Below are 17,897 nucleotides of genomic sequence, written 5' to 3'. Positions count from 1 at the left end.
CAACTTTAAATAACTAATTTTGAAATTATTTTTATAGAATAAATAGGAATGAAACTAATGTATGCATGAAAAATGGTTTAGATTATTTTAAATATTGAATTTTACCGAAATTGAATGTTACCAAACATTATTAACTAAATTTAGTAAGGACCAAACTTTCTATTCGTAAGAACTAAAAAGATAAAAAGAAAAAGCTTATTTATTAACCCGATAAAAAATTCAATGTCATATTTGGTCACGAATAAGATTTACGTATTATTGAACACAACTCAACTTATATTCACACATCTCAACTCCGAACCCGAGCATAACACAGCTTTGTATTAAAAAAAAAAAAAAAAAAAAAAAAAAAAAAATTCACTACAACCATCAAAACAAAATCTTCTTACCTTTAATTATTATAGGAACATCGATAAAGAAATATAAATGACAATACAAGCAAGGGATCGTTGATAGATAGCCTGTACATACCTGCATGATGATCCCAAATATGCATACAAAGTGCTTTCAACTCTTGGAAGCAGCAGTAGTACATAAGATACAACGCATTCTAGGACCGCCCGCATCTGTATCATCCTCATAGTCGTCGTCATCAAATTCTCCATTATCATAATCGAAGTCCGATGTCGAATCATGCCGAGTCTCTCCACTCCCTTTCTTAGCATCAAGATTGGAAGTAGATTCTATAAGACAAGTCTCATGGTATGCATGACAGCAAAAGAACACAATGACTGACATATTTTGTATAGAAAAGGGATCAAAACATATGCAGCATCGAGCGCCTCCCCGAGTTTTCGACTTGACCTCCATCATTCTAGCACTCACAGATTCCTGAATAGATTGAAAAACCTTATTTTCGCTTCTTTTCCCACGTATTTCATCTTCTTCGTTGCTCAAGTAAATTCCATGTCTGGCCTCATTGTAGTACTTAACCAATAGATTCACAGTGTCAGCCTGTAGAAAATCACCCATTACTTACCATCTGCAAGCACAAGGTTCAGTTCTAGTGATGCAACAAATTTGTTTAGCATGACAATACCTTCAAAATATCATTACATCCATGTCTAAGACTCGTTTCTGTCCTGTAATCGGTAATGATTTTAACTAGCCGATCCCTAAGCCTGAATAGAAATTATGAAAATAATTTAGATCCAAATGAAAAAAATATATATGGTAATAAATTTTTTAAAATAATATAAGCATCACAATTTTTTTTCCCTAATAAAGGGAGATTTTAGATGGAAGTATATTGCCCAAGAAAGATAATAACCAATGCCTCGAGCCCAAGATCTGGCTAGGATTCAAAATTCAAATTAACCATCTGACACCCCTGGCATTCTATGGCAATTCTTACCCTAGCATTCTAGGACAATTGGCATTCTACGGCAATTCTTACGACCTGGTCACACTACCTACTTGTCCGAACTGCTTCTAAAAGTGACAATTGTACACACAAACCAACCCAAGTCCTTTCAACATATTTTGTCCTCACTTATACTTATATACTTTTTATGAAAATTCTTAAGAGATTATCCAACATAGATTTACTCAAGGGCGAGCATAGTTAAGTTTGAAGTTTCTACAATTGAGCCATTGAAAATGAAAATGTAGGTAGTAACTATCAATTCTTTAAAGACTTTCTTAACCAAACCTTACATAACCTTTGGATCCCTTTCATTTGAATGTGGTATTAGTTCTTACATGTACCCCTCCTATACTCAGGTCGGGCATTACATAATGCCTCAATAAACAACTTGGCCAACTTAAGAGATCATATAGAATGAGAGCATAAGCACATTACAAAAATATAACTAGATAAATAATAGCCGTATAAATGTGTAAAAAGCAATGATAACAGCAGAAATTGAAACTAACCGAGGTATCTCTAAACCATTGGGAACCATGTTGACAATATAAAGAGGATCCAAATTACCAACTGTGTGCTCCAGTAACATACCAACCTGTCAATAATGGAGGACAAATCATTTAAAATAAATCAGTGTATGGCAATTTATGCAAGCGAAGAGCGTCCATTATACCATTTCAGCCTTGTGAAGACATAGCTTTATTAATTCTTCCCAAAGTTCATCATCATGCTGCATGCTAACGAACTCCACTGCCTGTCCATGATTAAAACAAAGTCTTATATGATCAGTTCATAACCTGATCTCAAAAGTGAAGAGATTTGAAATGGAAATGTGAAGTTTCCATCTGAAAGAAGGGACGGACTTCAGTATGAAAATAATGCAAGTACCTCTTCGATATCTCCTAATTTATCAATGATGACAGAAAGGGCTTGTTTTGCGTTTCCCATTCTACCAAGAATAAAGACTTGCTCCCTCAAAAGATTTTTTTTAATGCAAATTTCATGTGCCTGAGATTATAATGTTCACAAAGTCATAACAGACGGAGAATAACCACTATAAGCAGAAACAGAAAATTCTAACCTTCTCAAGCGTATAATGTTGACTACTACGAAGGAAAGGAAGCAGCATCTTTATGTCATAGTCAGCATAAAGCTCCACCTACAAAAGTTTTGGAGGTAAAGAAGAAGCAATTTATTAAATAGGAACAAGAAAGCTCTAACTACAAAGAAAACACATATTTTGTTTATAAACAAAATGAGTCAAGCATCTCTCCACTATCATTTCTTCAAGTATAAACAAAACCCAAAGTATTAATTCCACTGTCATCTAATTTTTTTGATGATATTGAACTTTTTCCTACAAAGCAGAGTAGAAGTTTGTTTCTTCTATACTATTTAAATTAATGCAGCTATATGATCACATAATGATGGAAGGTCTAGTTGACTTCTTTAGGCAAGTTTTCCCTCAAATTCTTGGTGAGAGAAAACTGTCATCCTATTAGAATCAACATTTTCATCGTGTTAGTATCAACAAATCTTGGTTAAAGGCTAGCTGGAAGACAGAAAAGTTTCATTTGGTTGGCCCATTTAGGTAAACTAAAAACATTGTTGAGAATTGAACTCACTCCAGTTTTTGTATAGTTTGTCTTTTGCTAATTAACCTCTGTTTCTTATACAAAACACACACCGTGACCAGAATCCGATTAAAATACCCTACAATGGTGTTTAATAATTCGATAGACCTGATTTGTTGTCAGATGAAGATCAATCTCATTTTGGGAGCTGCTTTTCTAGACTTTAAATAGTTAATAGGAGAGTATAGTTCAACTTGTGGTGTGTGTCGTTGAAATGCAGTCAAAGCTGTTCTCCAAAGAATATGGTTCGCAAGAGCCCAAAACTTTTAAAGAAAAAGTCCGAGACCAATTGATGGATTTTGCTAAAAGTAATGCTTCCTCACGGTGGATTTTGACCAACCAATTTTTGTCGTAGACCCTAAGGGTCTCCCTATTTAACCTAAGCTCCTGGCGGAATTTACTTCCTCATTTATTACCTTAGGAATAAACAAATACAGAAAAGGAAAAACATTAATAAATTAAATGCCCTATACTAACTTATTGCTTATTAAATATAAATACGACTCAACCTATACTAACCTATATTTTATTAAATGCATATACAACTCAACTTATACTAACCTATACTATTATTAAATGCAAATACAACTCAACCTATACTATTAAATTTGAAATGCTAATCTATCTCATGCATGTATCACGGTCTGGAGTTGTAGTGCCTTCGTCAGCCTTACAGGGGCACCTTGCCTTTATCTGAAAAATATAGTAGCATGAGGCTTGAGTATTTAAGAATACTCAGTAAGCGACTCCCTATCGGGGTTATGATGCAAGAACATGCAAATGCAATGGCGGGATCTATCATAACAGTTTATTTCCTATGATACTATCCTAACGGGCAACTTGGATGTGTAATTTATACTCTACACATGGTCCACACATGTGAGTGTGGACCCATCAGAGAATGCTCGCCCGACAAGGAAAGGGGCTCAACGGTGTGCGAACCGACTGGTGGGCCCATACTCAAACTTGTGGACCGTGTATAGGAAATGAATTACACATCCAAGCTGCCTATTAGGATAGTATGGTAGGAAAATAGACTGTTATGACAAGTCCCGTCATTGCATTCACATGTTCTTGCATCATAACCCCAATAGGGGGTCACTTACTGAGTATTCTTAAATACTCAAACCTCGTGCTACTACATTTTTCAGATAAAGGCAAGGCACCCCTATAAGGCTGACGAAGGCATCGCAACACCAAGCCGTTACATGCATATGATAGATTCACATTTCAAATTTAATAGTATAGGTTGAGTTGTATTTGCAAATATATGTTGAATTGTATTTACATTTAATAAAATATAGGTCAGTATAGGTTGAGTCATATTTATATTTAATAAGCCATCGAATTTAATTTAGTAATGTTTTTCCTTCTTTTCTTTGTAATGTTTTTCTTCTTTTCTTTGTATTCTTTTCTTCTTATCCCATTGGATTTAAAAAAATAAATGACGGATTCATTAAAGTAAATTCCGCATTAAATGTCCAGTTAAATGTATAGTAGTAGCCTTAGGTTAAATAAGGAAATTTAGGATTATCACACTATTAATATAATTAATATAATCATTACTAATTGAGGGCTTTGAAATATTCAACCTCGGACTACATAAACTCAACCCATTTTTTCTACCCAATTACTAATCATTTAAATCAGAATCATGAATACTTTTTTTCTTTAACAAGATATCAAACTTTTCATTGAAATAATGAAAAAAATGGTTAATGCTCAAAATAAAAACTCCAACAAAGGAGTGAACAAAATAATAACAGAACATGAGCAAACCATGCTAAAAACCGAGCTACAAGAAGTTACTATAAATGAAAACAAGCTAAAATCCAAACTACAATTCAAAGACTAAATAAAAAATTATGAACGATATAAAAATGCACTCCAGTTAAGATAAATATCTTGGGTAGAAAAACCAGCAAGATGATCCAAAATGGAACTTTAAGAATGTAATGGCCCAGACCCACTGCTAGCAGATATTGTCCTCTTTGGACTTTTCCTTTCGGACTTCCCCTCAAGGCTTTAAAATGCGTATGCTAGGGAAAGGTTTTCACACCCCTATAAAGGGTGTTTCGTTCTTTTCCCCAACCACTGTAGGATATCACAATCCACGTCCTCATTGGCACTTGTTCCTTTCTCGGTGTGGGACCCCTACCAAATCTACCCCCCTTCGAGGCGCAGCGTCCTTACTGGCACACCGCCTCGTGTCTACCCCCCTTCGGGGAACAGCCTCCTCGCTGGCACATCGCCCAGTGTCTGGCTCTGATACCATTTGTAATGATCCAGACCCACCGCTAACAGATATTGTCCTCTTTGAGTTTTCCCTTTCGAGCTTTCCCTCAAGGCTTTAAATGCGTCTGCTAAGAAAAGGTTTCCACACCCTTATAAAGAGTGTTCCGTTCTCCTCCTCAACCAATGTGGGATATCACAAGGAAGAGGTCTTAATGCAAGATGCTTCAAATCTTTCGGACCAAGAAAGTTGCTTGTGGTGAAAATCTATTTGATTTCTTTTCATCCATAACTCAGAAATAATTGCCTTCACCGCATTTATGCACAAATAAAATGAGCTTTGGAATTCAGTGAGGGAACAGTAAGTAAATGCAGGACATTGTTCCTCAGCGTAAAATGGAATACCCACTGGACTTTGAACAAAGCAAAAACAGCCAAGAAACATAAAGAACAAACTGAAGGCAGAATGCACTTGAAAGGTATTTTTCTTTGCAACACTTGGGTAAGTACTGCTACCATCGAGAGCATAATACACAAAAGGATGTTGATTCTTTTGGGAAATTTGAACTTCCACAAGGACTTATAAAGCTCATTCTCCAACGGACTTGAGAATATCAAACAAAGATGAAACCGAGAATGTACCTAAAGGATCTTGAGTTTTCAACCAATAGTAACAGTAGAAAGTTTACTCAAGAAAGTCCGTAAATATCCAGATTCCTCATCCTTCAAAGCTCTTCGAAATGTAATGTGCCATGAACTAATTTGAACATCCCAATGTAAAGCAACCCAACCATTTCAAGTAGAATTAATAGAAAAATAACCGAGGAAAGCAATACTCTAAAAAGAGTTAAATAACCAGTGAACCTCCCCAAAATAGAATCCTTTTCCTATTTTCCAATTTAAAAAGAGCAATGTTTTCAAATGGAACCATGTTTTAGAAACACTCGACCAAGGGCTGCACAAACTCAGACTATTTAATCAACCGGAAAGTCAAATATTAATATCAGACCCATTGATACAAAATAAGACTTCTTAATCATGCCACAAGGACTTAAAAGGTGACTTAAAAGGTGGATGACGAGATTGTACTCTACATATCCCAAGTTGACAACAAAATAGAGTTGCGTAAACTGAACTCAATTACAACTCATGTTTCATTAAAAATAAATCAAGCTTCATTTCTGTAACTAGAACTCAAGCTACTTCAAACTGCCTCAAGTGGAACTTCAATTACTCTTCGATTGGATAGGTTACAAAGGTTACTTGATTGAAATATTAATTCTCATTGTATTTTTCAGTTTTGAAGTATTATTTTTTATATTTGAAGTTATAATTTAATTAGTGACCATTATGATAGGCATGAGAGTTACAATCTTCCAATTGACTATAGGTTAGGGTTCATTTTCAAGGCTAAATAGTCCTTCATGTTGCTGTTTTACCATTAAGATTTTGGAGATTTTAGAGATTAAAATGAAAAATGCAAATTATGCTTTTTAGGTCATGAGCTTATTCCTTTGCATTTCTTGTGACTAGATTTGCATATAAAAGTCATTCAAATAGTCTTGATAAAGTAATCTTGTGGAGTATTTCAAATCTTGAGTTTAGAAACAAGTTTTCTTTACCCTAGATATTGCTACCATGTAAATTTGGTATATCTTCTTCCTTGGGATTAAATCATCTTGATTTGGGGTTCTAGAATTTATGATCTAGGGAATTGCATATTCATAAGGGTTCTTAGATCCAATTGGGTGGGATTTACAAATCATTTGGTATTAGAGCTACAGGTTATAGATCAAACATGTCTCCATCCAGACTTGATTTGTTTCAACTTCACCTTCAGTAGAAAACCCTTCATCTTCCATAACCTTATGAACTCCTTTTAAATCAATTTCGTTAGCAAAATCCTTTAACTTAAAATCACTATGGACCAAGCTTGGAAGAACTAATGAAGCAATATCCCTAAAACGAAGAGAAAAATCACCAAGCTTCTTATCTGTGACCACAATCTCCACCTGAAGAAAGCCACAGTTTGGAAAGAGATACTGACTAATCCCCAAAAGTGTTTTGCAATTGCTTCAAACATACATCGTTCCAAAATGGCAAAGATAAATTTTTTATAACAATCCAACCTCCATACCCTTTGATAAACCTAGGATGAAAATGGCATTTACATACCCAATTTTCAATTTTCAAATGAAGGTTTCCAATGAATCTCCATTTTCCATCAAATTTCATTTTAGAGAAACTGTCGTCTAATTTCACCAAATGCTTTGTGATCCATAAAAGGATTAAGAACAATCTTAGATTGAAAATATTCTTCCAATGCTGGTCTTACTTCCGTCCATGGGCAGTGGAACAAAGATCCCAGAACCCCACAAAAATCATTGAAACTCATTCCCATCACTTCTGTTTTTTTTTTGTTTTTTTTCCTTACCCAAAAGGAAGATTTGTTCATCTTTATCTTTTGAGCATTTAAATCACGAGAAGCACCTCGTTTTGAAGACATCACTTTTGCATAATTTCTAACAGATTGCTTGCTTTTACTTTCATCTGGCTTTGATGTCTTCCCCAACACCTCTTGTATTTGCATCCACCTTGGATGACTCTCCAGCCACAAACTGCTTGGAACACACATTTTCCTCATATTTGGAGAGAGACTCTGATAATTTCCCAGAAAACTGACTATCCATTCTAAAACAAGCAGGAACATGTATTGTTGGTCTTCTTCCACCAGATAAAGGTCAAATTTCACCCTCAGAAAACCAACCTTGGTATGGTCTAAACTTGCATACATAATGGTTCCATCAACATTTCTGTTTTTCTTCTGAAAGAACGAATGCACTGGAGATTGCAATAAATCTACTAAAAATGTCTTCAAACCAACACAAATGGGAAATGGAAAGTTGAATCTTCTGCTAAGATTTAAAATCTTCAAAGTTAAACATATCATTTTCATACCAAAAACAATAAAAATATATTTCAAATACTGCAGCTCTTAATCTCCATAATGAAAAAAAAAAAAAAAAGAACACACCCTCACAGCTCAACACCACCAAAAGGAAGAAAGAAAGGAAGAAGAATTAAATAAACTAACCTCAGTCAAGAAATCGGCAACTAGAAATGACTAATGAGGACGATGGAAGACGAAAAAACGGGGAAAAGAATGCAGGATGGACGAGACGAGAGAGGAGAGGGCATTTCTAGTCCTTCTCTTTTCTTTTTCTTTTTCTTTTATTATTATTATTTATATATATATATATATATATATATATATATATATATATATATTTGTGTGTGTGTATGTGTGTATGAAGATTTGTTCTGATGGAATGTTTATAATCAGAACTATGCATAGATCATTGCTCGTAATCAGAACCATGAATACTAACATGACCTTCCTCCACAAAGAAGAAGGCCCGTGCATAATGCATCATCCCCATTTAGCTGCCAAACTGAAAGATGCATCGGATGTCATAACAGAAGACCCAAAATAATTCATAGGTAACAATTCAATCTTGAAGAAAAATGGAAGACTCCATACAAGAATTAAATAACCACTGTTAGGTTGCTCTACATAAGGAAAGTCAAATCTTTTCTGGAAGTCCAAATGTCCCAAAAGAATAATCAATCTTTTGTGGATCATGCTTAATGGTCATCTTAATACTTCAGAAGTTTTGCAAAGGAAAATGCATTCAAGTGTATTATGCCATCAGTTCGCTCTTTATGTTTTGTGGCTGGCGATTCCCTCAAACATGTGCTCTTCGGTTGTTGCTATTCCAAATTCTGCTGAAATTTTTTCGTTGTTCACATTTCACTTTGAGGAACAATGTTTTGCAACAAATTACAGGCCTTTCTTTAATTTCGAAAGCTAATTTCTTTGGATTAAAGCTGATTTCTTTGGATTAATGCAGTTAAGGCTATTCTTTTCGAGCTTTGGTTGGAAAGAAAACAAAGGGTCTTTCACAACAAGCAACTTCCATGATTTGAAAGATTTGAAGCTGCCCAAGGCCTCTTCTTGGAGTTCTGTATCAAATCCTTTTGCTGGATTTTCTATTCAAGACATTTATCTCAACTGGAATGCTTTTTTATATCCTTCATAGTTCCTTCTTATGCTTTTTGGTTTTGGTTTGGTTCATCCAGTGTGGTTTTTGTTGTATTTGTTACTCAAAATGGTCTTTGATGTATTTGTTATTTCTTCTCTTTCATACGCTCCTTTTGGAGTTTGTATTTTTGAGCATTAGTCTCTTTTAATTATATCAGTGAAAAGTTCTATTTTTGTCTTTGGTTAAAAAAATGAATTAGGGGCTCTTTTGTTAAGATTGCATTGATTGTCGTTAAGAGTGGTGGGGATGTTTTCTTTGTATGTCTCCCTTAGTCAGCAGTGCAATCATTTCTTGAATCAACGGAAAGTATTCCTTGTCAAAAGAATAAATATGATGATGATAAATGCTTATTTTTTCTATATTGCCTCGTTTATTTAATTTCTCTTTTCCTGAAACTGATTGTGGATTTTCCATTTTTCTCTTTTTATTGATGTCTTAATGGCAACTGACTAGGAGCTGTTGATATGAACTTTTACTTCTTAAATATGCATGTTTAATGCATGACATTATATGAATGTATGGTATGTGCCTTCTCAAATTAATGCTAGATGTAATTTTATTAATATCATTCGCAAATTTGTCACATCTCACATTAAGGTGGAGAGATTCATCATCAGCATGTGTGAAAACATGAGAACCAAGTCACTGAAAGATAACTTAATTTTAGTAGTTTGTACCTGAATATCATGGAAATCCTTTCCAGCATGTGGATTTACTTCAAATAAGGAGTGCAGATAAAGGTGCATGAAATATCTGAAATCACACTTATCACCGGCTTTGAAAAGTTGTGAAACAACTTCGTTTGGAGGAATTAATTCCTTGTTCTGGATAAACAATGGAACTGCACGCTTGCAATCTAGCATCATGAGTTGAACAACCTACAAAAAGTGGGTGAAAATAGAAAGGCCGTCATACATTTAAAAATGAAAATAAATAGAACAGTTAGCCAATGCGACAGGAATTGTAAAATTGTTCTCTCTAAAAACAAAATTTTTGAGCACCAACAATTTACTAAGGAAAAAAAAACTACAGCACAGACCATATTACCAGACTCCAAAGCCAAACTCTCGAGTAAAATTGTTTCCAAAATTTTGGACAAGAAACAATTTCATTGTTGGTACAAATTACAATAAAAGGAAATGAAATCCACATCCAAAGTAAAAAAAAAAAACCCTCCAATGGGATAAAAGTGAGCTCGTGTTATAATTATTGAAAGAGGAGGCGTGCTACACCAAGTTATAAACAAAAAAAGACAGGTGCATAAAGAGTTTCAGTCATCTCTACTTGACTTGAAAAATTTCATGGTTTCGCTCATTACAGAGGACCAAATAAAGGCCATATTGCAGTGAAGCCGAAGGATCTTCTTTGAATGATTAAAAGGGTGATACATAAAGATCAAAGAAAGCCAATCTTTCATGTTGTTTGGTAGAACCACCGTCCATCCAAAGGATTATACAAACAAATGAATATAAATTTAAAACAGAAAAATAAATTTAAGAAAAAATTAAAATAAAAGAACTCTTAACAGAGTTTTCAAGTGACAAGAAAAATAATTTTGAATCCTTCCTACAAATAATGTTTAAACAAAAGAAATTCAAAAACCATATAATATCAGCCCTTAAGAGTTCCATCACTTTGAGCTAATGTAAAAATTGATTTGTCTAATTAAGAGAATAAAAGTGATAAAGGAATGTGACAATTATCAAGAATTGTTCATAGAACAATTCCATACAACCTCTTTTAATTAGAAGATTCTTCTTTTTTTTCTTTTATATTTGTATGTAACCGAGGCAACTTGTACATATCTCAATTGATCTTACAAACAAGTGCCTAAGCATAGTATATTTGATTGTCAAGAAAACTGGTAGGAGATTATATTGTAGGAAACTGGTAGGAGATTATATTGTAGGTAAGATGGTCACCATGATTTGAATCTATTCCCTTAAAGCTCTTTACTATTTTCACTGCCCCAATGACCACTCGCCAATTTATGATGGTTAGAAAATCCTATCTTCCAAGATGTGTTACCGGAAAACTGGTATTTTATAACATTACCACAAACTTAATTTTCCTATTTGAAGAAAGCTACAAGTAAACTACAGGGTTTCCTAATCTTGAATTCTCATACCTTTTCACGAATGGCCTCATGTAGATTGTACTTCTCAATAAAGTCAAATATATCTGGCTTCAGAAGCTGAAAATAAGGGCAGAATAATTAAAAATATATTGATAAGGGGAAAGTAGTAAGATCGAGATCCAGTTATTTAACGGCGAGAGAGCACAAATCTGTACATACATCAGCATAAAGCAAAAAACCTTTCTCATACTGCCCATCTATGACGTACAGCTCAGCTAATGCCTGATGCAGGAAAGAAATTAGCTTACTGCAATACACTTTGTGTATAAAAATAACAGAAAAATAAATATTTACTTCTTTAAGAGCATCAGTCATAGAAGAAGTATTGAACTGAGGTTCTATGGCGGAGATAACAGGCAAGGCCGAATAAATCACTGGTGGCCAAGACTTAACAGTCGTTAATAGATCCTTATGAAACAATGGATTCGAAGCAAGAGCAACGAGAGCCACCTGAAATTACAAGGAAAAAAAAAAGTGTCGTGTTCAAGTGGGTAATAAATAAATCTCTTAAAGAGAAAAATATTAGAGAAATTTTTTTCAGACTAACCTCATAGGCAGTATCACGCAATCTGGGGTCTTCTGTTGGTATATATGGAACCAGTACAGGAAGTTGACGCAAATGAGCAAAGTGGAAAACCCATCTGTACAAAACCGGTTTCTGTAGTTAAGCCAGTTAATGAAGAATGGTATAAAAGGCAATCAATTAATTACCTCTCCCACGCAGAAACAGAGCCTCGCAACAATTTGGGACACAAAGATGCAGCTTCAGCATATTTTCTCTCCACAATCAAGTGATCAAGATATCTAGACCCCACCTAAACGCGAGATGAACAAAAAAGTATTACTCTCTCTTTTATTTTCTTTCTTTTTTTCTTTTTTTCTTTTTTTCCTTTTTCTTTAGAAAGGCAGAAAAAAAAAATCATTGATAAAATAGAATTACACTTAAACTACGGGATACAATCCAAATGATTATAATTAGCTGATAATTACAAAAAAATCGCCAAATAGACACTCATAAAGAAGCATTAAATCTCACTCCATCCCAAACCTCTTTTTATGACCTCTCCACCCATCTATAAATTTTACTGTTTCTCCCGATCCACACTCCCGCAAGATAGCAAAATAACAAATAGCTACAATACCTTTCGTTCATCACAATAGGGCGAGTTTATTACAATCTCTTCAACAAAAACCAACAGTCCCTACTTGGCAACACAACTACTCCAAACAAACTAAAGCTCTGAGTCTAGAGGGAGTAAGCAAACTACCAAGATCCTCTTAAATCTGTTTAACGTCTACAAAGCAGACAACATTATGGAAACCAAGGAAGAGTGTTGGTGGATACAATCCGGGGTGTTCACTCTACCATGTAAGACCTCTTATTCTCTTTCTTAGGGACTTAACCTTCCACAGAGAGGAGAGCACTTAGGTCCCAAAATGGGAGAAGATGAACAAAGGGTGGAGAAAATGAGTGAGTAGAGAAGCCCCCAGACAGATTAGGATCCCAAGCTCACAAATCCCTTGTTCCTATGGCAACACCCACGAAAAACTTTCAAGATATGGAAAATAAGGCTTCCAAATACGAAATATATATATGTGTGTGTGTGTGTGTGTGTGTGTGTGTGTGTGTATTATACCGTTGGATAAGACTACCTTGATATTAGCAACAAATATTATACTGTTGGATGTTGAGGGCTTCTAGGAAGATTGAAATACCAGGGAAATTACAAAGGATGGGTTTTATTTATTTATTTATGAGAAATGGACCTAGATAAAAGTTTTCAAAGAAGAATAGCAACCTAAGAAGGGCCTTAGGGATGAGGAAGGATCCCTAAGCCTAGCAAGAGGAGTCATATAAAAGACCTCCACCAATCTAAAGATAGGGATAGAGGCAATATTGGGGCTTAATCCATATGTTACAATGACTGGATGCAAGCATCCCACTGGAACTGCGTCGAGTATGCAATATTTCAAATGCAGATGAAGTCTTTATATGACAGAGAGAGCCAGGAGTTCTTTAAGAAAACAAAATAATGATATGAATGCATGCAAGGAAGAGGAGAAATGAATGGGCTGAAGGAAGGTACCTCGTCAAGGAGTTCACTTCTTCCTTGACCTGCTTCAACTGCTTCCAAAGCTTTTTCATGGAAGCCATGTTCAAGAAGCCAAGCAATATGATCTTCAGCATCCCTAAGAATGATTAAAACATGCAATCGTGAAATCAAGCAGATGCAGTGTAAAAGATAAATGGTGTAGGTTTTTTCTCCTATTATTTAAAATGACATGGTGAATCTATTAGAAATGTTGCAGTTGAGAAGGACCGAATTACCAACATTTTAGAAATAGTGTACTACCATAATTTCCGGTTAAAAATCAACAAAAATGTTCCTTGTTTGGGACAATTTTTTTTTATAAGAAACAGAAATTATTTCATTGATGTATGAAATATATTACAAAAGGAAGACCTATCTTTGACTAGTTACAAAAAAAATACCTCCAATGGGTCAAGTCAAGCTATAATTACAAAAAGGTCGAGGAAGTTTACTTCAAGACAAAGCAAGAGAAAATGTTGCTCCATAAAATAATGAATGTTTTGTTGTTTATCTGTGATGACACGGCCATTTCTTTCTAGAAATAAGTTCCAGTAAAAAGAATACACGAAGGGGTTGTTTGGGGAGTGGGGTTGAATTGGGTTGGGAAGGGTTTAAAACCCAACGCCTTGTTTGGGTTGCTGATATAATAACTCGGGGTTTAATAACCCATCACCACCAATTTAAATAACCCAGCTCCACTAAGCTCTAAGTCCCACATGTTTCCCTCTCTCTCCTCTCTTCCAACTACGCGTCCTCCCTCCACTGGGATCCAAATTCTGTATTTGCTACCAAACACATATCTGAAAACATGAAATACAACTCACATATTTCATCGTACAATATCAAACCTCATATAACAACATATTTCAACTCACCTTTAAAAATATAAAACCTCATACAACATGTTCGTTGAAATACGTTGAAATATGTAAAAAAAAATTGGTATATTTAAATGAACTATTTGGCATCCTAACTTAAGACTTAAAAAACAATTTTTTCAAACTTTCAAGACAATTGGAGGTGTAATGTGTATTAAAATAAACTTCTTTTGGAATATTAAAATAAACATTTTGTCATTTTTGTTTCAGGAAGAACTCTCCGTCATTTTTTTAGTATGGATACCCAAGAACTAATAATCATGTTGACAATCATTACAGCCTCCCACTTACGAAACAACACAGATTAAAAACCAACCTGGGCTTCGCAATAACTACATCTTTTGGGGATACAACATAGTACAGAGGTTCATCACCAGCAGCCCACTGACCACCAGCATAGCTGCTGCCTACACTGACATAAATAAGTATTTGAACATTTAAGGCAATTTACCTTGTGCTAAAAAAATAACATTCATCCATAGATATAAATTAACCTGCGAAAGGAGCATGTGCAAGGGAATAGTCCTTTGCCTTGTAATGCTCGAAACCATGTACAGGTAGGGCATCAGTAGATAATTCATCATTGTTCCACGTCACAATACGAACTTCCGGTCTTTGGGCGTTTCCCTACTTAAAAGTGATTTAAAAAAAGTAAGAGAACAATAACGCAGCAAAGGGAGTAACCAGCACCTTCATGAAGAAAAATGAGTAAGCGATGCAATCATAAAATACAGAGCTCTGGTCATGCTTTTACATAAGAAACACATAAGAGGAAATATGAAATAGAAGACAAACAATAAACGACAGACTGTTTAAAAAATTGTTTACACTCACTTACATATACCATTCACTCAAGTACAGTTAGACAGAAGAAACAGCATACTCAATCGTAAAATACTTAAAGCAGGAAATGTAACAAAATAATATACTCATTGATATAAAGTGAAAGGTCTTTGGTTTCTCATGAAATTTTACAAACCATGCCACTAAACAACTACCAAGGAACTAATTCAAATAGGTTCGTCTCTGATTACAGAATCTGTGATACATGCACAGCACAATTTGTCTACTAAGCTCTCAATCATAGTACATGAGTACAATTGGAACTAAATAGAACAAGAAAAGTCACTAAAAATGTGATGTCCACATTGGTTGGGAGGGAGAACAAAACCCCCTTTATAATGGTGTGGAAACCTTCCCCTAGGAGACGCGTTTTAAAGCCTTGAGGGGAAGCCCGAAAGAGAAAGCCCAAAGAGGACAATATCTGCTAGCGGTGGACCTGGGTCGTTACAAATGGTATCAGAGCCAGACACCAGACGATGTGCCAGCCTTCTCGCTATTCCCCGAAGGGGGGGTAAACACGAGGTGGTGTGCCCGTAAGGACACTGGGCCCCAAAGGGATGTGGATTTGGGGGGGTCCTACATCGATTGGAGAAAGGAACGAGTACCAGTGAGGACGCTGGGCCCCGAAGGAGGGTGGATTGTGATGTCCCACATTGGTTGGGAAGGAGAACAAAATACCCTTTATAAGGGTGTGGAAACCTTTCCCTAGCAGGCGCGTTTTAAACCCTTGAGGGGAAGCCCGAAAGGGAAAGTTCAAAGAGAACAATATCTGCTAGCGGTGGACCTAGGTCGTTACAAAAAACTTGTACAAAAAATAAAATTAGAACACATTAAAAGCCTTGTGCTGGTAAGACTGGATAGATGTACATTCAGTTTGCCGTGAACGCACCTGACGGGAAGGAGCAGTTCTACTAAAATCTTTTTCACCTTCTTCCCCAGGAATATACGCGAGAACAACCAGGAAATCCCCAAATGGTGCCATTCCTGTGATTAAATAGCTGGTTTGAAAAGATGCCACTATATCAACCCGGTTCATGCTAGACATTGGAACGAGCCTACTACTCTGTGTCCCATTGGCTGCTCTATTTTGATTTGTTCTAATTGATGCAATCTTCACTGATGTTCCCCAACCAATGACCAACAGAGTATCATCCTGAATGAACATAGAGAAAATACAGTAAGAAATGATACTAAATAAAAGATGGTAAAGCTAATCCGATGCCGAGGAAAGCACCAAGTTATTTTTTCTATTCTATTGTAAAGAAAAAAGGTTCAATAGTCTGTTTATTAAATACCTAGGTTTTTTTCACAATTAAAATACAGGAAATAATTATCCATGTACATCATTTTTTCTTTGATTCCTACCAACAGGGTTATTGTATTCTAAGAAAAAAAAAAATACATTAATTACAAGTATTTTATTACTAGAAAATGAATAGTTGGGAGGAGAACATAGTCATTTTTTCAGTCCCAATGAACAAAATGTAGCTATTTGTAATTAATTGTTGATGGATCAAATAATTAAACAATACTGATCTTTAGTCTGGTACTATGTAATTATAATATATATGCATAGATAAACAAGAAACAAACTTCTTATTGATATTTGAAAAGTTCCACTGGCGTTCAAGAACAAGAAGTTCTTTAGACATATACAAATCTTTCCTCGAACTAGAAATTCAAAAGACAAGAATTTAATTATAAAAAAAGCACCCCAAATACAACTTACGGTATTAGCAAGAAAATCAGAAAACTGTAAACTTCTGCATAAAAATGCGGCTATTGTTTCTGTTTGTGACGTGGCTTGATATGAAACCCCATCTTTTGAAAATAAGGAAGGAAATGAGGAGGAGATTGTAGACAGTGCAGTTATTTAGCTTCGAGATGGCGACCCTTGTCTAAAATATTTTATGTCATAGTTATCAATTTTCCTTTTTTACAAGCCTTAAAGATAGCATCATAGCAATTTTATGTGAGTTCATACATATATATCTATCCATATATACATATATACATGTGTGTGTGTATATGTATATATGTATGTGTATTTATGCATATGTATATATGCATGTATGTACACAAATGGGCGGCATTCTTGTAAATTCCTTTCTTTATTTTCTAGAGGATGCCTCAAGCTCCCTCATGATTTTTTTTAATTTCTAAATACAATTTCATTTGTTAAAAAAAATGGGGGCGGTAGCTACTGCAGCCCTCAAGCACCTGCAGTAGCATCCACTTTTAGTTACTTTCTTGATACAGTACAGTATGGCAACAGCATCATGAAACTTTAACAAACCTGCCAGACTAACTGAGGGAGCAAAAGTTCAGGACGTGGACTTCCTCTCGGTCTTTCAATAAATGTAATTCGCTGATCATTTGCAGCATCATAAACCTTAACGCCAGCATCATTTGCCCAAGCAATAAGGCTTGTTCTCCATTTCACAGCATGTATTGGACCTTCACCAGAATGCAAGACCTGCAAATGTAAGCAAACTTAGCAATGAGTAACTAGTAGTCTGATTACAAGTATATATTTTCTCAACAGAGTGAAAAAAAAAAAAAAAAAAAAAAAAAAAAAAAAAAAAAAAAAAAAAAAAAAAAAAAAAAAAAA

The 17,897-nt window shown here is 35.0% G+C and overlaps 1 protein-coding gene across 5 annotated transcripts in view; it reads right to left on the bottom strand.

Annotated features, from left to right (window-relative positions):
• Positions 1–336: 336 nt before the first annotated feature.
• LOC111468604 (vacuolar protein sorting-associated protein 41 homolog) overlaps positions 337–17,897 on the bottom strand; it is a 23,242-nt gene continuing 5,681 nt past the window's right edge. For all 5 annotated transcript variants that reach the window (XM_023113863.1, XM_023113865.1, XM_023113864.1 and 2 more), the window contains 17 exons: positions 17,583–17,762; positions 16,176–16,439; positions 14,938–15,070; positions 14,760–14,850; positions 13,560–13,662; positions 12,184–12,287; positions 12,020–12,113; positions 11,767–11,922; positions 11,632–11,694; positions 11,464–11,529; positions 10,013–10,213; positions 2,448–2,525; positions 2,255–2,374; positions 2,040–2,120; positions 1,876–1,961; positions 1,040–1,121; positions 337–954 (listed from right to left, as the gene is read on the bottom strand). In XM_023113863.1, the coding sequence (XP_022969631.1) occupies positions 508–954; positions 1,040–1,121; positions 1,876–1,961; positions 2,040–2,120; positions 2,255–2,374; positions 2,448–2,525; positions 10,013–10,213; positions 11,464–11,529; positions 11,632–11,694; positions 11,767–11,922; positions 12,020–12,113; positions 12,184–12,287; positions 13,560–13,662; positions 14,760–14,850; positions 14,938–15,070; positions 16,176–16,439; positions 17,583–17,762 (2,349 nt within the window). In that variant the 3' untranslated portion in view covers positions 337–507. The remainder of the gene's footprint in view (positions 955–1,039; positions 1,122–1,875; positions 1,962–2,039; positions 2,121–2,254; positions 2,375–2,447; positions 2,526–10,012; positions 10,214–11,463; positions 11,530–11,631; positions 11,695–11,766; positions 11,923–12,019; positions 12,114–12,183; positions 12,288–13,559; positions 13,663–14,759; positions 14,851–14,937; positions 15,071–16,175; positions 16,440–17,582; positions 17,763–17,897) is intronic.

This window comes from Cucurbita maxima, unplaced genomic scaffold (assembly GCF_002738345.1).
Source record: "Cucurbita maxima cultivar Rimu unplaced genomic scaffold, Cmax_1.0 Cma_Scf00037, whole genome shotgun sequence".
Taxonomy (NCBI): domain Eukaryota; kingdom Viridiplantae; phylum Streptophyta; class Magnoliopsida; order Cucurbitales; family Cucurbitaceae; genus Cucurbita; species Cucurbita maxima.
This window is presented reverse-complemented; position numbering and strand designations above follow the sequence as displayed.